At 42.0% G+C, this 18,862-nt stretch overlaps 1 protein-coding gene across 2 annotated transcripts in view; it reads left to right on the forward strand.

Moving 5' to 3' along the window:
* Positions 1–18,862, forward strand: part of sema3fa (sema domain, immunoglobulin domain (Ig), short basic domain, secreted, (semaphorin) 3Fa) — a 68,992-nt gene that overhangs the window by 47,179 nt on the left and 2,951 nt on the right. Inside the window, exons 8-18 of one of the 2 annotated variants that reach the window (XM_078169143.1) lie at positions 836–955; positions 3,590–3,729; positions 7,267–7,381; positions 14,984–15,053; positions 15,872–16,016; positions 16,157–16,379; positions 17,125–17,213; positions 17,361–17,402; positions 17,550–17,706; positions 17,841–17,924; positions 18,124–18,257. In XM_078169143.1, coding sequence (XP_078025269.1) covers positions 836–955; positions 3,590–3,729; positions 7,267–7,381; positions 14,984–15,053; positions 15,872–16,016; positions 16,157–16,379; positions 17,125–17,213; positions 17,361–17,402; positions 17,550–17,706; positions 17,841–17,924; positions 18,124–18,257 — 1,319 coding nt within the window. Of the gene's footprint in view, positions 1–835; positions 956–3,589; positions 3,730–7,266; positions 7,382–14,983; positions 15,054–15,871; positions 16,017–16,156; positions 16,380–17,124; positions 17,214–17,360; positions 17,403–17,549; positions 17,708–17,840; positions 17,925–18,123; positions 18,258–18,862 lie in introns of both variants that reach the window. The other variant, XM_033627301.2, reaches the window with a different exon arrangement.

The raw sequence follows: 18,862 nt of genomic DNA on the forward strand, positions 1-18,862 counted from the left end.
ATCTGTTTCCTTTGCTCTTTTTTACCAATGTGTTATTTAATGCTCTAAGCAATACAATTTAGCACATCGTATTTGTAGCATCCATTTTTTTCCACGTTAAAATTTAAAACTCGTGAACACACGAGTAGGAAGAACGACCGTCTGAGGAGCACATAAATGCACCATTGGCCTTTGCAGATGGAGGTCTTGACTCCAGTCTGATTTAATCGCTTCTCCTTCACTCACTGCAGCAGGCAGTGTGAGCAGTGCCCTGAGATAGCAGAGAGTGGGCGAGTGGGAAAAGTCAGGGATTCATGAGCACTACACGTTTGATAGGCTGACCCGGTACGAAGCGAACACTTCAAGGAGTGGTTCCATTTTGCCCGTCACAAGGGTTTACCTTTCTCATGTATGGAAAATGACTTTGATGAAATCGTGTAAATCCATCTGTGTTTTTGAATCTCACTGATTGGCCTAATGAGTGTGATGTAAGTATGATTGCGATGTGATTGTGAGGTCAGTGTTTTCAACCCAGATGTGACACTTCTGACACGACTGGACTGGGCTTGATGACATTTTTTAAGAATGATGTATTTTGGCGCTGTGCTGTGGTATTTGAAAAATTACAGACATTATAGTCATCATGGAGAGTAAACACTGATGAATGTGAATGGCCACAGGTGCTGTACGTGTCACTATTCTGATTTTGATGAACCCTAGTTGGATGACGCAGCTATATATGAAGTTTCAATCAGACGTGGTGGAAGACAACGTGTTCTTTACTTTATCCTAAAGAATTTCATTGGTCATGACTTCACCTCTGCAACACCCTTCCTTCTTTCTCTGTGACTGACAGATGGAGAGCTGTACGCAGGAGTCTACATCGATTTCATGGGAACAGACTCTGCTATCTTCCGTACACTGGGGAAGCAGACAGCCATGAGGACGGATCAGTACAACTCCAGATGGTTAAACGGTAATGTCTCGACTCACGGCTTGTTCTGCAGCCAGCATTATTTCTCTCACTCATCTCTTTCCAGACTGTTTTTAATTTATTCCTCAGCTCCTGAGGTACGCTGCTGCACTGTTTCACGCAACTTCCCATATGTAGTTTATACAGCACTCTGCGTATCGTCTGTTCCTGGAGCTGTGTCATCTAGGAATGAGATTGTTGATCTTTCCAGCCTGCTACACATGACCACATGATCATTTGACTCAGAGCATAAAATGCATTACGCTAATTGTTGACTGCATGCCTGCAGAGCCTGACCACAAGGTCAGTAGTGTAGTAGCAGTGGGAAATTACTGGATGTCAATAATGAGTCAGAGTAGCCTCCACTCTCTAATGAACCGTGATTGTCACAGCGATATAAATGCTGGTCGGGAGCTTTGGGTTGATGTTGCCAAATCAATCACGGCCTCCCCCAGCGTTGCTGGCTCCCAGATTTTCCTCTGACCCTGTTGCCCTGACAACAGTCCCCTGGTAGTGGTACGCTGAATCGGGACACCTGAGTCCTGCTAATCAGCCATGTGGAATCCCTCGGATTCCCCCTCCCCCAGTTACATGGCTCCTGGTTACCCCCCTTCCTCCTGGTTTTGTCTGTCCTCATTTGGGACCCTGGTCAGTCACAGTGGGGAGGGGCACCCAGCGGTGACCCAGTAAGTCAGCCAGTGGGAGCACGCTGTGATGCCATATTGAGCATTGTCACTAGGAAGAAATAAAGGGGTGGGTTTAGGACAGTCAGAGTCCTATTCTAGGCTGCAGGCTGCGATTATTTAGGTTAGCAGTAATTACTCTCAATAGACCTCTACCTCATCCAGTTTCTCTGTGAGCCCTCACAGACTTCGGTCATACATACTGCGATGTGTTCTGTCATCAAGTTAGTGAAGGTGTTTGGCCCTGAGAGGCTAGACTGCGCTATGAAACAAGACTTAAGACCTCACTTGTTTCTGTGGATATGACTCCAAGTTTCCGACTGTGTAACCCATCTCAAAATATTTTTCTTCACGATGGACTGCTCTCATGGAAAGTTAAAGGTATACTGTGCAGAATTTTCCTAAAAAAAAAAAAAAAAGTCTTTTTCAAATGTAATCCCTCTCACTTATCACTTATGACCCACAAGAAGTGTGCAACAGTGTATTTATCTGCAGAGACTCTCAACTCTTTTATGCTGTGTTCAGGACATTCCTGGGCACAGCATGCAGGTGAGGTCAGGACCTTATAAAAAGGTAGAAATGTGCCAGACTGTAAGCAGCACGCATCCAAGGAGACACTATGAAAATCAGGGACACAGTGCTTAAAAAACGCACATATAGCGAGGCCAAACGCCGAGCGGACAGAGCTTGTTCCAAAACATGAGTGAATCAGGGGTTGGCTTTCACTTACTTTTGCTGGCGTGCTTATAAACAGTGACTGTTAATTCCTGCATAATGTACCTTTAAAGCCATAGTTCTGGGGTGGAGTCAACGTCCCATGTACAAAAGCCGTGTCCTTGCCACAGCGGCTGCGGGCTCGATTCCAGCCTGCGGCTCTTTGCTGCATGTCATCCCCCCTCTTCCGGCCCCTCCACGCTTGGGCTGTCCTCTCTAATAAAGACAAAAAGCCAAAAATCTTTAAAAAAAAAAAAAAACACACACACACACACAAAAAAAAAACGCAGTGGTTCTCAACCGGGGGTCCTTGAGGGAGTTCCAGGGGGTCCTCAGAAAAATGGGGATTCATTCACTATTTACTTTACTGTAGAACTGAGCCCATTATGAATAGCAGTCATAAGAATAATCACGTTTCACTCCCTTCATGGTTATCTCCTCAACTACATTTGTCGAATGTAGAAATCTGGTCTTAATCTTATTTAACAACCAAAATCCTGTCAAATGATGATCAATGATCAATTTGGGGTCTGTAACCTGATGTGTATCACATTTAGGGGACCTTGACACAAAAAAGGTTGAGAACCACAGCTTTAAAGGATAGGTTCACATTTTTTTCAAGTCTGTCTGAAAGAAGCAGTCACTGAAAAAGTTTTTCCTTGCTATAATCATTGTAAGTGATGGAATATAATACCCACAGACCTAATTCTGTGTAAAAATGCATATTAAAGTTCAGTTAAAACTAACGTCTGAGTCTGAGTTAGCCAGGTTAAACATACAAATGTATTCTTTTTACTGAAAAATGTCCTTTTCTGTCCCTTCACTGAGGCTCAGCAAGAAAACACAAAGAGGGAATTTGAACTATAACTTTGGAGAATATTCATCTCATGTGTCTGACAGACTGCTGAAGCCTTATATTAGCTTTAACTGAACTTCAGAGTAAACAAGGGAGTGGATTTTCTCCCCCGTAATTTAAAGTGAAGCATGTAAAGAAGGGACCTCTGAACCTGTGTACATCTGAGCATGTGAGCATTGTTTTCAAACAGACTTGAAAATATAAAACCATCCTTTTACATGATGATTAAAACAGGATAAAGCCTGAGGTTGATATGCACCGCTTTAAATACTTCAGTTGTTTAACACTTCTAATGTTATATTCACACCAAAGGCTCAGCTGGGGATCGTCACATCACGACAGGTCTGATTTATTTTTCTCCATCTCTTCTTTTTCTTCCCACAGATCCCACATTCGTCCACGCACACCTCATCCCAGACAGTGCTGAAAAGAATGATGACAAACTCTACTTCTTCTTCCGCGAGAAAGCCTCTGAGATGGGCCAGAGTCCCATGACCCAGTCCAGGATAGGGCGGATCTGCCTGGTGAGTTATCACACCACTCAGCAAACCTCATGTTGATCATCTCAACTGAAGGGTTTTTATGTCTCTGTAATGGTTAGTTATAGTCTGCTGCCTGTCTCTTGGTCTCTCAGAGGCCCATAAAAAACTTCCCCATGATCATCAGTAATTGCTGAGCACGGAACAGTAACGCACACCAATTACCAGTCAGAAAACTAAATCTTTGCCGTTTGCCTCAGCAGCTAAGTTTGGAAAGTGTCTCTATTTTTGTTCCTCCGCACGAAATGTTTGAGCGGCAGAGTTTACTTTAGTCCACATCTGTATACATGCATATACATCCGTACAAAGCCAGAGCTGTGTTTACGCAGCTATGTAAGTGTGCCTCAGCTATGTGCTGCGGCCTGCAGTGTTGTTTTTCACTGAAGACGGACAGATAATGACACAGCGTCCAAAATGTTTCAACCATCTGGACTTCAGAAAAATGTCTCTCAAGACACTCTTGTGTTTGCAAGATGCATCCCTAAAGAACATGATTTATTAGATATATATTGAATAACAGTCTACAGCCATGCTAGTGGCTGTATGAGGGTTTTCTTTTTGTGGCTCTGTGAGGTTGTACTTAGGCACAGCAGTGTCAGCATGCTCACAATAGAGAGGCGAAGTCCCTCCTCTTCCCATGTCTCCCATGGGACCTTATTTCTGCAAAAATATGTACAGTACAGTAATCAATGGCAAGAGACAAATAATTTGTTGATCCCATTTGAATTGTGCAATGAATTACACATATAATGTTTGTGAATCCAAAACTTGAATTTGCAACTCAAGAAAGTCGCAGTTTGTCATAGGTTTGTCAGAGTACTATTTAGTTTGAAATATATCTCTCAACTCGCACAATATATGTCACCAACACCATCATGGCCGCTATCTTGGCAAAACTGTTGGAGGTGTTATATGCCGTGACTCCTAACCCTAACCCTAACCCTAACTCCTTCAGCAGTGAAGAAAAGAACAAGCAAGACCCATTGCTTGTGTGAGCGCATCCCTGTACGAAACACACAGGCATTGTAGCTTCAGTGGGAGAGAAAGTTAGGACATCACTTCACTTGTGTAGTCTTTCCAAGTATATTTTCACAGTCTTATACTTTGACAGTTTTACAACAAACTGCAACTTTCTTAACCTGCAAACTTAAACTGACAAACATCATATGTGTAATTCACAGCATAATTCAAACGGAATTACCAAATTATTGACTCCTGCCGTTGATTATCGTACGTATTTTTTCCGAAATTAAGTCCCACGGTGGTCCAACGGAAGGTGAGGGGCTTTGTCTCTCTGTGACAATATGAAAACATGAATCTTTTGCGCGTTAGAATGCCAATATTTTCAATTAACACTAAGTCCATCATATTTGTGGAATCTATTTTAATAACCAGAGGTGTGGACTCAAGTGCTGCTCCCACCCTCTTGAACTCACTCCCTAAAGGCATCAGAGACTCCCCCTCACCTTTCAAGAAAACCCTCAAAACACACCTTTTCAAAACTGGCTACAACCACTAAATTCAGTGTACTTCAGTGGACTATTTCCCTCTCTACCTCTCCTATGGATTTTTTTTTTATTGCTGTTGTTGGCAGGGTCAGAGTCAGACCTGAGTTGCAAATTTGATTAATTTAGACTCAACAAAATCAATAATGACTTGCAAATCAACTTGGACTTTGACACCAGTAACTCGTGAATTCACTTAGACTTGAGCCTTTTGACTTGAAAATACTTGATACCTCCCCCTAATCCCAAATATTAAGAAAATAAGATAGGTTATTTAAAAAGTGTGCCACAATTTAATTAATTTCCCTTCATTTCCTCAGTCAACATTAACCCTATTCATTCCCAGCAAGTCGACACTTAATTCCCCAGTCTGACTGTTTTTTTAATCAAACCGACAGCCTCCAGTCAAGTTGCAGGAGAGAACTAATGTTACATTACTGAGGGCCAGTTGGAAAAAATGATACCAAAAATATTTTTGTTCACATACAAAACTATGTGGTGGTCAAAAAAAGCTTCAGTGTGCAAACATGTGGGTCAAAAATTACAGACAGAGATGCAACAACTTCCAAAAAACGTGTAAATAAATACAAATGAATATACATTTTAAAAAGCATTCATGATTTTTGTAAATTAATTATACTTTTACTCTGTTTTAAAAAGGGCATTACATTTGGTGAAGAGCGCATTACGACTTGTTTAGAACAAGAAACTCAAAGTTCAGTACTTTGGACTTGGGTGCCAAGGTTTAAGACTCTTGTGTCTTGCAAAACAATGACTTGGTCCCAACTCTGTGAATAAACCGTGAATATCTGTGCAAAATTTGTTGCCAATCCATCAAGTAGATATTGCGATATTTCACTGACGAAGCCAAAAGTTCTGAACTGCTGTTGGCGCAGAGAATCACCAAAGTCATTTAAATTTATCCTTGAGGGAACTTTAGTGAATTTCATGGCAATCCATCAGACAGCTGTCAAGATATTTAGAGGGGCTTCATGCCAAATTCAGAACACATGAGTTGTTTTGACAGGGTTGTGAATTTGGAGGTGGCTGAGCCAGCAGCTAGCAGTAATGAGGCTAACTCCATAAACAGGGTTAAAAATCAACAACAGCGCTAACAGAGCTAACAGTGTTAATCGGGGGGAACCAAAGGACAACGCTGTCCCAATATCAGTGGTGACCGGCGGCTGGTGAGCTAGCCAGTGGGATACACCCAGGGACTCACTAGCACTAGCATGCACATGTAATTGGTCCGGTTTACCACAACAAACCACAGAGAAGCTCAGATTACAGCACAGAGAGGTTGTGTGACTTCATCCTCTGCTCGGGATGCTGTTACTCCACTGTATCTGTGTATCTGCTTTATTAATACTCTGAATGTACCTTTAACTCTGTACCACAAGATTCAACCTGCCAGTGGCAGTGGGAGAAAAGTCAAGGATCATTTAATTCAGTAGAGTTCATCCTCTGGTTGCCATGAATGTCTGCAGACAACATCCAATAGTCGTTGAGATATTTCAGTCTGGACCAAAGCAGTGGACCGGCTGACCAACATCGCCATCCTTGGAGCCATGCCGCTATGAGGGCTAATAAAAACACTGTAAAACATATCTGTCTGTTTTTGGAATATATGAAAACATGTTATCCTTTTATACAAAGACCACACGAAACCTTTAAAACAGGATTCTTCCCTATTCCGTGTTATAGTAGGTACAGACAGACAATAAATGTATGTCCTCCAGCCCTGCAAATCATTTGGACTCTATAAAAACGTGTTGAGTTCCAGCCCATGAATCATTCCCCCAAGGCTTTGAATCTGTACCTCAGCAGTAGAAAGTTGGCTGACCTCTTGTGCAGATGGGCCAAGCTGAAGCACAGAGCTGATCTTTATTCATACAGGCCCAATAACAACAGAGCCAGTGCAGTTAGTTTGGACGGCTGTTTCAAACAGCTGTTAGTCAGACGTTGGTCAGACTCTTTCCGTAGAGGTGGCTGGATGACTACTGTCTTTTCCCTACAGAACGATGACGGCGGACACTGCTGTCTGGTCAACAAGTGGAGCACGTTCCTGAAAGCTCGGCTCATCTGCTCGGTGCCTGGAGCTGACGGCATCGAGACACACTTTGATGAACTAAGTGAGTTTGAATTATTATTACTTCCCTGTTTAAGATTCTCCCTCCATCGCTTTCTTTCATCTCTTGACATTAATACGCCCCGTCCCCTCACCACCAGGTGTGTCCTGTGTCCAGCACCTGTTATCATTTAGTCAGTGTTCTTGATCTTAAACCAAACTAAACATCTTGAATACTTTTTACAGATCATATTCCACAACTCAGGGAACATATAATGCATCTGCTTAGAGCTGGTGTGAAGCACGTAATGAATACGTGGCAGATGGAAAAGTGAGAACTGTTACGTGACCATGTAACTACAACTCAAAACAAGGGTCTCCAGATGGACCTCTCACTGACAGATTCAGTGTCAACAACTTTCTCATTTTCAGAGTTCTCTTCACATTTTGCCCCCCATTTGCTTTGCATACTTTCAACATGATGTACAGTTTTCAGGCCTTCAGCATTAACGTCTACTCAGATTTTGCCGCAGTGTGTGAGCCAACAGCTCACTGCACTGGAGGGACACATACTCGGCACACCAGCGTTTACAGCAGCATGTGTCTGCGTATGTGCAGCAACGCTGGGAAGAATCCCAGGGAAGCTGCAGCTTTAGATTAAAGTATCACTGACTCATACATGTTAAGCCTGACATGCCTATTCCTTTGAACATGGCTCCTGTAGGCCACATCCTGAAAGGTAACACCCTTACTGTAAGACGGTGATCCTTCTGCTTTCGAGCACCATCAACATGTTTTGCAGAGAATTTGTACTTAAAGAAAAAGAGATAGAAAAGCAACTACACACGCATACGGAGTAATCAAAGTAATGAGCAGCTGGGATCAGGCCGACCTCCTGTGGATCATCCCGGCCTGTCCGTCATTCACATGACTGACAGGATTAAAAAGGGATTTGTAGTATCCTTGAAATTATAATGACTGGTGGTATGAGCAGTAAATCTTTCACTACTTTCCACTTGTTTTTGCTCAATTTTAGTAGAAAAAAGTGATCTCACTGGAAATAAAACACTCCAACACTTTACGATTCATTGTGGATTCAAGTGCAAGCTTTAATTTAATTTGAGCCATGTCACATTTCCTGAATCCAGCTGACAAGATGGACTCAAGTTAAACTCAAATTGATAATGCACAATCAAGTTTCAAGTCTTCTTTGAAGCACAGACTACCTTCTGTGGAGCCTTCTGTGTGACATCATTGACAGGCAACAGTCATCTTTAAGCGCCCTGACTCACTGAGCTGACGGTTGGCCGTTGGTCAATGCCAGGTCGTTGGTGAGAGTCTGTCGCCATAGTTTTTCCGGTGTGTCCTGCACTGTTGGCACTATTCAGCCCTTGTCAGCTTTTTGCAGCTGATTCAGCAAGTTGACTTTGCATCAGAGATGGTGTAGCAGTGAATGACATCCTCTGATTGGCTGTTCAACTCAGTGCACGAGAGGAGAAAGGAAGTGACGAAAGCAAACCGATTGCGAAAGTCAAGCGGGAGTGAGATTGAAACATACTAGTTATATACAGTAAGATTATGTTTGTAGCCATTATTGAGCTTTTTAGCTGAAACGATTCGTGTGTTGTTAATGTGATAACTGGCTAACTAGCATCTTGAATTTGTCCTATCAGTCTTCCGGTTTCCCTTTTTGAATGAGACAGATGGTGCTTCTCAAAGTCAAAGATGCCTCCTTGGTAGGACGGGTCCTTCCTGGTCGGGCTCACCAGAGGCTAGGCAAGACTCCCTCCTAGCATTTGGTGAACGCACATTGGAACAGGCTAGTGAGTGCCCAGGTGTATGTCACTGAAAAGGCCTCACCTTCAATTATGGCAAATCGTATGCAATGAATTGTGGGTACTTCATGTCCGCTGAGGATACACGCATGCATCCTTGAATATTCTCTGGAGGAAAGACTCAGTCCTCAGTAGAATTTCCAAAGATCCTTGACATTGGAACGGTCCTTTGAAAGGATTCGATGATGTAGCGTCTTTGAAATTCAGCCATTTAAGGATCCTTCCTTCCTCCCACGCAGGCGTAGAACATACGTACTAGCTTTTGGCTGTGGTGTTTGTGGTGTGTGCAGTGCAACATTTTTAGCTACACAAATAGTCCGAGACACAGGCAACGTGAGATGACACAACAGTCAGCTTTCATCTCCACTAGTTTTTTGCTGTTGGTTTGGTGTGTCTGGGCCTTTAGTGCCACAGAGTACATTTCATGCCATGTAAAGAAGAAATTAATTTGAAAGAACTACAATGTAATGCAAATAAGGCATGGGATGATATGAAAATTCTATGTCATGATTATCTTGGCCAAATAATTGTGATTCACAATTAATATCGAATATTGTCCTAATAGTCTTCAAAGTATCTTAAAACTCTAAAAATGGCACTAAAACATAGTGGAATCACTTTACTTTACATTTTGTTAAGAAACAAACATTTGTATTGCATCACAGACTGGACACACATCTTTCATAAGCATATGCTCCCCTTGCATGAATACAGGATAAATGAATCTAAAAAATGGAAACATTGTGAGTCTGTTTTTTCTTACTGATATTTACAGTGATTAGAATATTCATGATTATCCCGATAACTGAAATTCATCACGATCAACTTTATTTTTTATTGCGATCTGTGATAAATGAAGCTTTGCGTTAGTTCATGCAGGACATGGACTGATTGGATTATTGCTCCTTATCAGTCACACACCAATCACAGCCCATTCTCACAACAAGGCAGGCCATTAAAATATGGCTTCCTAGTCACTGATCTGCTACACTAATGCTGCTACACACCACGGCTGCCGCCGCTGGCAAAACTTTACCTCCATCACTCCAGCCTCCACCTTTCTAATTCAAAGTCCTAACATGGCGTAAAGGTCAAAAAGGTATTTTATGTCTTGCTTGGGGCCACTCTTGTACACCTAGGGGGGTTTTCTGCATTGCCCTCCCTGTTTTGGTTTGGCATTCTGCTAGTCTGGTCCAGGGAGACTCTTAAGAGTGGAGCCATCAGCTCCAAGCATAACTGTATTTGTCGCAATAAATGGTTAAAGCTATGATGAGAGTGTTCCTGACAAAATGTATATCATCCCATCCATAATGCAGATAGAAGTTTGTGTCATCTGTCAAAATGTTTCGTGGCACTAAATGTCAGCCAAGTGTCTCAAAATGCATGTTAAATGAAGTGAACAAATTGATCCTATTCTTTTTTTACTTTAATTATCAAAGAATTAACATAATGAAATGTATCATGTGACCTGTAGGATTTCATGTGTTTAGGTTGCACTTGAACACACCATAGAGACAGCTGATAGTCAGCAACATATATTTCATTTCTCTCTCAGTCATATTGCTTTTTTCCATTCAGGTTTTCCCTACATATTGTGACAGTGTTGAATAATTCACCCAGTAACTGCACAGCACATCAAGCACAGCTATGAGCTGAATGTGGAGTAATATCTCTCATTCCTGCTGTGATGAGGCTTTGCCAGTTGCAAATGTGTGTTATGCATTAAGAGGACCCAGTGTCAGCGACAGAAAAGCGCTCCACCGTCAGCGTTGCTGCACTTTTAGTCGTCTATCCGCAGCACAGCAGGTCAGTTGTAGTCTCAGCGCAGACGAGCACTCGCGGTGAGGTCATTGTGAGTCCTGAGGTGCAGCATAACATCCCATAGCTCTGTGGTCAGTCTTCCCACAACCACAGACAGTCTGGTAGAAATGTATTCTGTCTCCAGTCCTGCTGGTCCTGATGGAGCCCAGCAGAGGCATCAGAGTGGTTGTACGAGGACTCGGGGGAGAGAGTGAAGTAGATTCAGATGGCAGGGCTAACAGAAGAGAAAGCATTCAGTGTTGTGCCGAGGGAGAGGAGGAGTATAAAGACAGGAGGGGAAAGAGACACACAGATGCAAGAGAGATGAAAACGTCTGTCAGACAAAAACGAGAATGAATGTGTGGGCGATAAAGTTTTATTGCCTTTTCTGAGATGTAATTATGGAGCGAAACACTGTTTTTTTATTGAGTTATTTTTTATGTCACTGTAGTCCCCAAACCACTTTCCTGTATGTGAAGATGTGGGTCCTTTCTGTTGCTGCTTTTTGTTTGTTTTTCAATTTCCTCTGTAATTATTCTAAGCGGACATTTCAACAGCATATTTTAGGTGCGCGTGCTTTAGAGTGCGTATCAAGGAGCTAATGACATACTATCTGACAGTCTCCCTTCCATCCAGTGACTCTTCACAGAGTGCATCACGCACTTTCTCTTGTTTTTACTCTTCAAAAAAACACCCTTATTTATCCTGTCTCTTTGTGTTCTTGCTATGCTTACAGCACTCAGAGACGTTTCTCTGCTAATGTGACGCTGAGAGCGCCTCAAAGAGTCTTTCTGATCCGACACATCAGAAACAAAAGTTGCAGTGACGCAACTTGTTCTAGTTCTCTGCTGATTTATTTCTTTTCTCTTCCACATGCGCTCGCTCTGCAGCCAGGAGGTCTGTCGAACTGGCGTCAGATGGGTTATGAATTTCTACTTTGTCTGCCAAAAGTTAATTTTTGCTTTAGTGTGTAGCCATTACCTGACATTTTCATACCATGGCATGTAAGGAGGTCTTTTTCTGAAATGATTTCAAACTCCTGATCAAAGGAGAATTTTTTAATTTTGCAACTTTGCAGATCCAGAATTGATGTTTTTACACAGGCTTTGTTTAATTCAAGTTTCCTGGTGTTTATTTTTGCACACTTGATAAGGCCAAGAACACAAGGGTCAAACCATGTGTTGTTACATTGCATTCTCAATTCCACATGTGTTATCGTGGCTTAACATTTTGTTCTTTACATGCAGCTTCTCACATTCGTTCAGGTGATAATTGAAGGATAAATCTGTGCAGACAGCTCATGCTGACATGTGGCAGATTAATGTCTTGCTTCTGGCTGACAATGAAAAAGATCTCTGATTATAAAAGAGAGGATAGGTTTTAATGCCTCTTTATTATAATAGGTGTTTTCTAAAGATTTCTAATGTTGTCCTTGTCTTTTCAAGGCCGTTTAAAACAAGCGATCTTTCGTTTCCCGTTAATGCACAGCGTTAAATGGACCTGTGCGTTCCTATGTGTTATTCCACTCTACCCATCTCCTCTAAATTTATTCCAGTTTTCTTCCTTATTGTTTTTCCTTGCACTTTTCTCTCATTAAGCCATCAAGAGGATAGGCAGAGTTCACAACTGCGTCACCCCCACAGTCATTGGATGCATATGGCTCCTATTAAAGTCATGTTTCACCAGAGATCTCTATTTCATTTATATTCCCTGCTGAGGCTCAGGATGTGTAGTTTCAGCATTGGAAGAGTTTGGATTCAGGATCTCATTTAGGTTCTGGTAACCGCAATTCATGAGGAAGTCTCCCTTAACTCCCCCTCCTAGGAAGTAAGAAGTCTCCATATGTCACAGTTACAATTACGCTGGGTTGGAACCAGGTGGAATCTGGGAACTAGTAAAGCACTGGGATGATTTGATATGTTAAGACACAGACACTAATATTTACTCAACGCACCTAGCGTTCTTTGTCAGACCATTTATCATGACATTTATTGTGCTTCTACAGAATGGCTGCATTTTTTCATCAGTGGTGCTATGTAACTGATATTATTTACTTATATTTATACTGCGCCACATATACGTCACTACTTCACCACATTTCAAAGGGAAATATTGTACTTATTACTCCACTGCATTTATTTGACAACTTTAGCTTTGCAGATCAAGATTTTACACACAATACACATTAAAATCTTGTTAAATATAATGGTATATTTATAGTTGTATGGTTAAAAATTACACCAGTGGCTCCCAACCTGTTTTGCTTTGGCTCATCACATGATTTAGACATGTATCACAAAGTTATTTCCCCTCCTAACTCTAAATAGTTTAATTTCAATAATTGTCCAAGGTCTAAAGTGGTCAAATTATTTAATATTTCCATAACCACCTATCGTGTCAGGGGTCACTGGGGGGCTGGAGCCTATCCCAGCTGACATTGGGTGAGAGGCAGGGTACACCCTGGACAGGTGGCCAGACTATCACAGGGCTGACACATAGAGACAGACAACCATTCATGCTCACATTCACACCTATGGGCAATTTAAGGTCTCCGTTTTTTTCCGGAGTACCTGAGGTACCCGGAGAAAACACGGGGAGAACATGCAAACTCCGCACAGAAGGGCTCCCCCACCCCGGGTTCAAACCTTCCACCTTGGGTTAGAATCAGGAGCCCTCTTGCTGTGCTAACCACTGTACCACTGTGCCACTTGAAAAAGAATAGACAAAAAGTCTAAAATATGAGCACAATTGTGAGGCAGAACTTTGTTTTTTATTTTTTGCTGCTCATTAATCATCTCTTGACCCTTCAGATTTATCTATCCTGACCCCGTGGTGGGGAACCACTTGACTAGATTAACTGTGAAGTTATTAAAAGTAGCTACAAATACCTACAACTGCACTATGTCTAACAAAGTCCTATAGGGTAATGTTTCACAGAGGGCATTTTTCCGCAAAATTAGTATTTTTTACTTATGTACTTTTACTTAAAGGAATGCTTTACCCCCAATGGACCATTTGTATATCAATTACTCACTTGTGTTACGGTGAATTCCTGAAAAAAACTGTTTTTCTTGCATGCCTTCAGTAAACTGAGGGTACAAAACCAGAGAAAACTCTTGCTGAATTGAAGTCATGGGGGCCCACATTTAACAACAGGTAGACAAGCAGCTCCAGTGTTCAGTGAGGTAAAATTACATTTTTTGTTAATGGAGTCTGGCGCTGAAGAGAGTGTAGAAAAGTTTCACTTTCAGTTTAGTTCCTCGTCATATAGGGTATAAGAAGTACTGAGCATAGGACTGGATAATTGAGACCTGGATTATGCTGTGTGAGAGTAATCAGATGTGTTAATATACTTTTACTGTTGTTAAACATGGACCACTTTCACTTCAGTTCATCAAAAATTTCCTCTGTTTTTGGATTCTTTGTTCACCGGTGGCATGTGAGAAAACAAAGTTTTTAACAATAATCTCAAGAGGGGGATTTGTGGCTTAGCATTGATGTTTTGTGGCTAAAAATTTTAATGCCTCACTGCACATTGTGACTGGGAAGATACACGAGACTTCAGACCCCTGTCCTGGAAAACACAGCTTTTGCTTTTAGTTGCTGAAACGTTCTCTGCATGAAGTCATGTGCAAACGGGGGCAGGGATCAATATTCAGGGAAATTTGCACTGCCAGTTTCTCACCTTAAGACTTAATTTCAGGGAAAGTCCCAGCAATAACACTGCAGGAAAAAAGCATGTAAAGGGTTAATCTGTCTGATGAAGACTCCACTTATGACGTAGTTGAGCCTGCGACTTGTTTACTTGTTTCTGATTCAAGTAGATCATGAAAACACATCACTTGTGTACCGTAGCAAGGGGTGGAACTGACTGAGAAGCCGAGGACACTGTAGGGAGTAATTAATATACAAATGGTCATTTTGGGGTGAAGTATTCCTTTAAGTAACATTTTGAATGCAGGGCTTTTACTTGTAATGTATTTTCTGATGGTTTATGACTAATTACTATAAATGATGTCTTTATCTTTAAGGGGATGTGTATATCCAGCCGACTCAAGACACCAAGAACCCTGTCATCTACGGAGTCTTCTCAGTCTCAGGGTGAGTGACTGACAGCTCTCTCAAACTCTCTAACTTTCATGCAGTTAGGAGGGAAGGTGTATTTTGGTTTTCCTCCTGCAGTTTTTCTTCATGTTCAGTCAGCCTGAAGGTGTCAGCTCTCTCTCTGATATTGAAATGCTGTGTTGCGTATGGCCTGTCAGATTCAGGCTACAAAGACAAAACAGGCTGTGAATCCGGAGCCCAGAGGGAGTCACGCTCCTCTGAGACACTCACTGAGCCTATAGTTCCTCATAGGTCAGGTTTGATAGCGAGTTGTCATTCTGCACACGGCATTAAAATTCAAGGGTACCAACCTGACATGTAAATTGAGATTCCGACTGCGCGCAAGCGGGAAGAGGCGCGCTCCGAGTCATAATAAACATGTCTTGATTAATGTATTTGAGAAACAAATACTGTTATTGTTTCCATCCTCTCCTCAGGCATCAGGCACGTTTAAGCCCAGCTGATAAAAACACACGCGGCGCTAATGATAGAGGCCCATGACAGGAGTTACAAACATAGTACACCCACCACGCAGCAGCGAGAGCCTGAGCTCTGGCGATTCTCTGCAGTACGTGGGTGTTTTGTATGTCAGTGTGTCAGACAGCTTGACTCTAGTTGAGTCGGTTTGAGAGTGTGTTTGTGCGTCATAATGTTTCAGTGCGTTCCTGTAAGAGGCCGGCTGAGTACGTGGGAAGGAAGTAGATTCTACCAGCCACAGAGAGCACCCGTAGTAATTATCTCAGGGAGTGAGTCTATCTGGATCCTCTGGCTGTTGTCTCTGTGTGTTCACTCTTTTTTCTCCTGCCCCCCTCCAGAGCTGTGTTTAAAGGCTCGGCTGTGTGCGTCTACTCCATGGCCGACATCCGTATGGTCTTCAACGGGCCTTTTGCCCACAAGGAGGGGCCCAACTACCAGTGGGTGGCGTACACTGGGAAGATCCCCTACCCACGACCTGGCACTGTGAGTTGTAAACAATAAAAGAACCATGAATACATGCCTCCTCCCATTACAAACAAAACTGTCTGTCATCCTTGATATAAGAACATGTTTTTACCGCTAAAGGAAATAACAGGTTTGACACTATCTTTTTTTGTCAACAGTGTCCTGGAGGCACTTTCACCCCCAACATGAAATCCACAAAGGATTACCCAGACGAGGTGATCAACTTCATGAGAAACCACCCCACCATGTACAATGCTGTATACCCAGTACACAAGCGCCCCCTGGTGGTCAGAACCAACGTGGACTATGAGTTCACCACAATTGCAGTGGACCAGGTGACAGCCGCAGACGGGAACTACGAGGTGCTCTTCCTGGGCACAGGTCAGTGCTCGAGGGCCCTCACTGACATTATCTGATAATCCAATCATCACTTTGAAGTTCAGTGTCAAGTCCTCCAGCCTTGGCGCTGTCCAGCAAGTTCACATACAAGTAGAGGAGCTGCCTTGCTTCCTAATCATAAATAATTTAAAAGCAGTTTTCTGTTTTTTTTTAATAACTTCTTTATGGTCTCACAGTAATATTGTATCGTACATACAAAACTTGACACATATATACACACATACATATCTACAAACAGTGTATATAACAACAATCATGCATAGCATTAAAGGAATTAAGAAAGAGAGGGGGGAGGAGGGATTAAAATAAAATTAAAAAAAACAAAAAGGAAGGTTGATGGATGCCATCTTAACTTTTTTCAGCAAATTTGATATCATTAAAATGGTATCAAAAAAAAGGCTGTCAAATTTTGTAAAATGTCTCTTTAATTTTTTTCAGAGAGAACTAAATGTTCTCTAGTTTCAAGTGTTTACTACATTTGTCATGACATCTGAATGTGTTGATGAAATTCTTTGTTTCCAATTGAGTTAACTGAGATCAACCTTAGTGCCAGCAGGCTGACAAATAATACCATATATTATGTTCCACACTAAGAAAACAGGTATTTAAAGGAACATTTTGGCAGAATGTCTATGAAGTGGATGGATGACGTGTACAGCTGAGGTCACAGGTCCATGGATCAAAATGTCAACAGGACTTAAACTTCTTTCTCTCTTGTGTTTTGCAGATCGGGGGACGGTCCAGAAAGTGATTGTTCTGCCAAGAGACGACTTGCAGACAGAGGAGCTGGTCTTAGAGGAAGTGGAGGTCTTCAAGGTCGGTCTTCTGATCTTTGTTTACTTCTTCTCTATGTGTCCTCTGAACAGTGTTAATATACATTGTGTTTGGTATTTGAGACAATAAATAAAACAGTAAATATCCCTTGTGTGCTCAGTTAAAGCTGTTATTAATGTGCCACTGCAGGTTCCCACACCGATTACCACCATGAAGATTTCATCAAAACGGGTACGTTACTGTGATGTGGCTTACACCCAATAGTTAAATAAGTAAACTGTAGCACAACAAGTATGACTGTGACTTTGTATAATGAAGTGGTATCCAAACTCTTTTTATCTGATGATTTTATGATCTTCACCTCTCTTTCTTTAATAGCAACAACTGTATGTGGGATCAGTCTTGGGGGTGACCCACCTGGCTCTGCATCGCTGTGATGTGTACGGGGAGGTCTGCGCTGACTGCTGCCTGGCCAGAGACCCGTACTGCGCCTGGGACGGCAAATCCTGCTCCAGATATTCATCCTCACAGAAGAGGTGAGGATTAAGATAGTATACACAGGCAGTGGGTACAGTGCTTGTTTATGTGTTCAGAACATTTTCTTCTTTGACTTAAGCTCATAATATTCATCAAAATATGTTGAAGTTAAGCTTTTTATTTTGGATTGTTGATCTGACCCCTCTAGACGGAGCCGTCGGCAGGATGTAAAGTATGGCAACCCGATTCGTCAGTGCAGAGGTTACAACTCTAACAGTGAGTATCAGGCCAACTTTGTAAACTAAAATAAAACTAAAATGGAAATAGAAACATGTGTTTTTATCATCATTGTGCCTTTGGATGGTTACTCTACTTTATTTCTTATCAGTGCACTCTACCTATCCATCTGTTTCATATACTGTGTACATTTCCTCAAGAATAATACATCAAATCTATTCTACGTACTGTTTTATAGCCAATAAGAATACTCTGGAGACTGTGCAGTACGGGGTGGAGGGCAGCACTACGTTCCTGGAGTGCCAGGCCAGGTCTCCTCATGTGTCTCTGAAGTGGCACCTGCAGAAGGAAAACAGTGACAGGAGAAAAGAGGTGAGCAAAGCCTTCATTGTTATGTAGTTACAGTTGTTTCCACAGCCGTTTGAAGCTGTCTTTATAATCATGTCCATGGAAGATATCTGATGTTTGTGTCTTACATGAGTTAGATGTAGTGTTTTAGACGTGAGCTTAAATTAAATTTTATGTAAATCAGCTGAACTGGTCTTTGTCATTGTAACATATTGTGGCAAACTGAATAAAATGGCCTACATCAGCAACCTGTGCTGATGGTGTCACAGCCCCTAAATCCAACTCATATTGCCTTAGTAATCATAGTCATTATTGATAAGCAATGTGACAGTGTGATTAACAGGATATTATTTTTGTTTATAAACAGACTACTGGAGCCACTAGTGTCTGACAGGCTGTGAACCGAGCATGGCAACATGAAGGACACCAAATTTCAGTAGAGCAGTGAACGTGGTGTTTGAATACTCATGTGTTTTTTGGAGGGGGCCAAGACAAAACAAGGCAGAGTTAGTTTCTCAGGAAAACTAAATGCCAATATGGTGACATTTTGGTTTTGAAGCTGACAAAAGAGGTGTCCTAACTGGCCATGAGTGACACAGTGCACTGTTTGGAGCTGAAATTTTGTCGGA

This window comes from Epinephelus lanceolatus, chromosome 1 (genome assembly GCF_041903045.1).
Source record: "Epinephelus lanceolatus isolate andai-2023 chromosome 1, ASM4190304v1, whole genome shotgun sequence".
Classification (NCBI taxonomy): domain Eukaryota; kingdom Metazoa; phylum Chordata; class Actinopteri; order Perciformes; family Serranidae; genus Epinephelus; species Epinephelus lanceolatus.